Below are 6,159 nucleotides of genomic sequence, written 5' to 3'. Positions count from 1 at the left end.
AAAATTTTCAAATTTCACATGCAAAATCCTGATAATGTCCAGATAGTTATCAAATGTTTCTTAAGGAAAATCTTTGTATTTTATCTGCTATTTTCATTAATTTATCTCTGTAGGGGTTTGGTTGATTTGATCAATCTTGTAACCACCATAAAAAGTTTGGGAATAAATATAAATTATGCCTTTTTTGTTCTAGAATGATTACAAATTATAACATGAAAACGTAAATGTTTAGACTAAATAGTTTAAATTTCATAACATTCTACATTTATATATATATGTATTTATTATTTTTATTATATTGATCTTTCAGCTGTGCCTGGCTAACAATACAGAAGTTATAATGACATGGTGCACATGCATTCATTACCGTATCCAATAATATAAAACTGACCTGTAGTCTTTACAAAATGACCTGTCATGGCTGTGTTTTAGTGGACTAGTATTTTGTAAAATACAGTCACATTTCAATTATTATACACTACATACGTATATAGATTATTGCTATTTTGAAATAAGTTCTTAAACTTATTTTTCTTCAAACATAGAACAGTAAATAAAGAAGTAAAGCAAACAATTATCTCTTTTAGTTAAAACTTTTGTACACGGTTGCTACTTGTCGTAGCTTGCTAAGCCTTAAAAAATTTTGCACTTGGAAGATGTGAAACAAAATATTTTTTTTAGGTTTTATATAAACAGTTGAATAACCAAAAAATCAAAACTTACTATACTGATACCATAGAACTCTATTATAATGTATCATGTTTAGTAACGACACTGTATTTGGGTCTAAAAAAAATATTAAATTTTGAGCAGACTAATATCTCACCTTACCAGCTTGAAGATTTGTATTGAAAGAAAGAGATGATGCCATTATATCTGAAAATGGCTGAGAAAGCCACTAGGGGGACATTCTGAGCTTCTGATGGTTATTCACATGTCATATATAGAAGTTAGTGTATATAAGTGACCATTTTCAAAAATGGAAAGAGGTGAGCAAGCCACTGTGTTTGATTCAGTGTATGAGTGATATCTCAGCAAGTAGAAAAGATGGGAGATTCTTATTGTATATTCCAGCTTGTCAATACCAGTAATTTGAGTTCCTAATTTGTACAAAACTATAGACCTTGTATTTTGACATCACAAACATCTGATTTGAACTAGGGCTGCATTCACTGTACCATGTGACATACAAAAATCGATGTTTAGTTGTTTTTTTATATTTACTTTTAAATAATGTATAATATGAAAATTTGAATTATAATCTACAGTTTGATACCAAACTGATTGACATAACTTCATAAAATAGTAGTTCAACAAAATTTTGATTGTGAGTCAACAAACGAGATGACACGGCTTTTGACCTGTGACCCATCTGGAAAGGGTTAAAGTAATAGCATAGTCAACATGAATGATCATACAAGCTTTTTTTGTTTTAAAATATTCATTGAACAGTGAATCATATCTGTTTCTTATCTGAAGAGCAATGAAACTTACTTCCTATTTTTGAAATTAAATAAAAAATTATAGTCTCAACAATGAGAATAGTTAATGTAAGCATCATCATTATGTGGCATCATTACAAACCATGGGAGACTTAATTTTTGGAGTATTTATGTTAATGCTAACACTTATTTCATGTGTTATTGGAACTATAGATTTCTGTTGGACTGATATAAAGATGGCATACAATATTTCACTAATTTTAAGGCCCAGCATGGCCAGATGGTTAGGGCGCTCAACTCGCAATCTGCGGATCCCAGTTCAAATCCTCAACACACCAAACATACTCGCCTTTTCAGCCATGGGGGCATTATAATGTGATGGTTAATCCTACTATTCGTTGGTAAAAGTGTAGCCCAAGAGTTGGCGGTGGGTGGTGATGACTAGCTGCCTTCTCTCTAGTCTTACACTGCTAAATTAGGGATGGCTAGTGCAGATAGCCCTTGTATAGCTTTGCACGAAATTCATAACAAACCACTAAGTTTAAAAACAGGGAAAGTTAAATATATTCAGTTTTGGTTTTAAATCAGTAGATTTGATACACTGAATTCACAACTATCTTTGCAATAAGAGAAGTATGAAAGAAGTTATTTTAATGTTCATAAAGTTCCTTGTACATAAATTAACAAAGGTCTCTTTTTAATGATTAATGACAAAACCAGAAATAGTCTCAGTATTTTTTTTACTTAAATGAGAATTTGTATACAAAGTAAATGGTAGTTAAAATAATCACTGTAATTATCTTTAATATCTGGAACAAAATATGCTTTCAGATTTTATTACTTATATGTTAGGCTTCACATTTAGGTTTTTTAGTTTGTTAGAACTGGTCAAATACTGGTTCATAAATGTACTTTATTACAAATTTGTGATGTCTAAATTTATGTTAAATAACTATATGTATATATGTTCTAAGCTTATTACATGTAATAAGTTTTGTTAACCATATTTGTTCATTAGCCAAATGTTCCAATAATACACTTCAATTATTGATACTTTGAAGTTCAAGATGAAGGTAGCTACCAAATCACTGTCGCATTGTGTAACTAATTAGAATTCATCATGATGTTTCATTTCTTATTGTTTATTATAATTTGATATCATATAGCAAGCTATACAAACACACACACACACATATATATATATATAGCTATTAAAATGTTTACACATACACAAATATATTAGACATATGATATTGTACTGTATTCTCAATGATTTGTTTTCCTGTAATTTCAGAGGAAAGAAGCTATCAGAAGGAAAGCTCCCATTTTTTGCAGCAGGTGTTAGTTCCGTCATACATCCGGTATGAGTTGTCGTCTTTGACTGAATATGTTGTACCACAAAATGAATTATTTGTTTGTCACATAACAGTTAACAAATTCTGTCAATAGAGTTGGTATTGTCGTATATTTTTTTATCTGTTACTGTGTAATATCATATTATATTTTTCATTATCTCGCTGTGTAACATGCAGTATAAATATTCTGTCTGTTGGTTAATATTTTACATCCCTGTTTATATCTCAGTAATTGTTATATGATAAAGAAAGGTCCACCTTTCGAAAATACTTGGGTTATAGGGTTTCATATTTTTGTATTTAAGTCATTTTTTATTCATTTTTTGATTTTCTTCATATTAAGAATACAGGTTTACTGGTAACCACTAAAACTTCTTATTCTCCATCTGCAGCGTAACCCAAATGTTCCAACAATACACTTCAATTATCGGTACTTTGAAGTTAAAGAAGAAGATGGCACAATCCAGTGGTGGTTTGGAGGAGGAACAGACTTGACTCCTTACATTCTGGATGAAGAAGATTGCCGCCATTTTCATCAGACTCTAAAGCAAGCATGTGATAAACACAACCCATCATACTATTCCAAGTTCAAGGAATGGTGTGACAAATATTTCTTTATCCAACATAGAGGTAAGCCTTGCAGTGCAGTCTTTCAATAAATGGGTAATTATTGTATACGTTCTTACAACATAAAGCTCAAACAGTTTGGTTTTCCATCGAAAATAGAAGTTAATCATTTAGTATAGTATTTCACTGTAGAGGTGAGTAAGCAAAGCAGTATTCTTTTACAGTATTAATATGAGCTAGTCTTGTGGTGTAGTATTTTATAAAGAGGTCAGTCACTCTTGTAGTTTCCTAACCTTAATAGAAGATGATGAGCCTCATAGAGTAACATTCCAATGCAAAGGTCAGTCAGTATTTTAGTAAACACAAAAGCCAGCTAATATTGTAATGCAATGTTGTCTTTGGAAGTAGGTATTACTTCTTTTAACAAAGAGGTTAGTCAGCATTATATTGTAATATTTGAACATATAATTTAATTAGTGATGTGTACATCAGAGATTCAATTCTTATGCAGAAGAAATATTAAAATTTTATAACCAACTGTTTGAAATCACACAACATAAAATTCCTGATTATGCATAGAAAAATATGCATTTATAATGTGGCCAAATGTAAAGTGATGTAACCCTTACCTGAAGTAAAATCAGCTTAAAACAACATTTAAGATAATATTAGTAACAAAAACAAATACTTTTAGATACTAGAAGTCTTTCATTAGGCCATTAATCAAACTGTCTATGTCTAGTCAGCAGGAAATTATTTAATAAACAACAAGAAATAAACTAAGTTATAACTAAGTCAGAAGTTACAGATCTGGTAACAATGACCTAGAGTTGACTTTACCATTTTCAAGGAATTCAGACTTTGATTATGTTGTGATTGTATGTAAATTATGGAAGAGTAAAATACCATGGCTGCATTAAACTTGGGGCCCTGGTACACAAAGGTTTACAATGTAAATATGAGACATAACTATAGTGTAATATTCCATCATAAACATCATACAGAATTGTATTATGTATTATTCATTTAATCAAAGGGTATTGTTTGGTTAGTTATCTGTCTTAGGGGTGAGTCAAAATTTTACAGTTGAAAATATTGTCCATAACAAAGATAACAAACTGATGAATCAGTGTATTCTAATTATTATAGGTTTTAGACACCTTGTGTATTGATTTATGACATTATGCATTGCTGTTTATTATATAGTATTAGCTTCACTAATGTATAATATACTTTTCAATCCTGATTCATATAGTTAGCTTACTTTTGATCAGAATTTATTAATAATTATTATAATCTTCAAACATAGAAATTGGTTAATATTTTGCAAAAGTTTTCCTACATTAAAAACAATTAGTATTCTACTCTAATTTTTCCAGTCTTTAAATCAGCTAATATTGTTGCTGTTGTTGCTCATTAGGTCATTTGTATTTATTGTATTAGTTATCTATCCTAGAAGTACGTTGTAATTTTAGCATATTTAGTGTTTTGATTCAAGCCATTGTACAAGTGTTTTGAAGTTATACAGAGATGAACAAGTAATTTAGTTACCATGGAACTTTCTTGATTTCACGGATTAGAACTAATAAACTTCATAATATGAACTAAAATATTTTTCATATAATTCTGAAATTATCGTATAATAATTGCATATTCAGGTTTTTTAAATTTTTCCCTGGCATTTGATCTAAGAGTTAAAAACAACAGATATACCCTTGGTAACAATATATTAGTAACTGTTTAGAAATATAGTGTACATAAAGTTGTGTTTAGTCTAGATCAGGGGTCACCAAACTAAAGCCCGCGAGGTCAGTTCATCCGGCCCACCGCTGCACTGTGCCACAAATGAGCTAAAATATAATTATTTATATGGCAATATCATAGATTGTAGATAAACTTACTATGTATAAAAAATTAAAATAAGTGTAAATAAAAATGTCCAAATTTGTCCAATCTGATTTTTGCATCTGACAGTAATACAAGTTTTAGGAAAATCAGTGAAATAAAAAATTTGGTGACTTTTTGCGACTTTGGATATCAGAGCGCTTTTTGTGTAAGTACCTGCAATGAGAGTTCATTCCTGCAGTCGCCTCTGTGCACATTGTTGTAAGATGATACAATGCTTACAGGCAGTTGATACAAGTAGTGTGACGAGTGTGCGCGTGGTTACACAGCTTTGTGATAGAGAAAATGTGTGCGTGTGCTTCTACGTATATTTGTGTGTTGTACATATGTGTTTATATATTTATATTTAAATCTGGAACACTGGTTCAATACACTGATTAAACCCGAACAGGCGACTTTTTGCGACTTTGGATATCAGAGCACTTTTTGTTTAAGTACCTGCAATGAAGTTTCCCAGAAAAGCGATAATGAGCCTGCTGCAGCAATCGTGTTTTAACTTGCATTGCCGTTTTTTAAACCGGTTTGAAGAGTGTCGTATATAAAAGGGACTGACTTCAGTGAATTATGTCATATATTTTGCATATTTGAGTGTTGAATGAGCTCACAAGAGGTAAGCATCTAATATTTTCAAACTTTGATATTTATTTAAGCCCTATATTTTAATCACTATACACTCAAAAAACGACTTAATTAAATTAACGAAGATTTTAATTAAATTAGTATCAAATTCTTAAAACTATATTTGCCTATTAAGATTCTTAATATTTTTATGAAGCTCTTCTAATTAACTTACATAATAAATTTTAAATACATTGGCAAATTATAAAAATTGCTTAATCAAATAACTTATCGGGAAAAAAAACTTTTAAACCAATTACATAACGTAATTT

At 30.1% G+C, this 6,159-nt stretch overlaps 1 protein-coding gene across 1 annotated transcript in view; it reads left to right on the top strand.

The window, feature by feature from the left end:
• Positions 1-6,159, top strand: part of LOC106468164 (oxygen-dependent coproporphyrinogen-III oxidase-like) — a 19,073-nt gene that overhangs the window by 1,133 nt on the left and 11,781 nt on the right. The window contains exons 2-3 of the mRNA XM_013928575.2: positions 2,737-2,803; positions 3,190-3,427. Of these exons, the coding sequence (XP_013784029.2) occupies positions 2,737-2,803; positions 3,190-3,427 (305 nt within the window). The remainder of the gene's footprint in view (positions 1-2,736; positions 2,804-3,189; positions 3,428-6,159) is intronic.

Source organism: Limulus polyphemus, unplaced genomic scaffold, assembly GCF_000517525.1.
Source record: "Limulus polyphemus unplaced genomic scaffold, Limulus_polyphemus-2.1.2 Scaffold2897, whole genome shotgun sequence".
NCBI lineage: Eukaryota > Metazoa > Arthropoda > Merostomata > Xiphosura > Limulidae > Limulus > Limulus polyphemus.
This window is presented reverse-complemented; position numbering and strand designations above follow the sequence as displayed.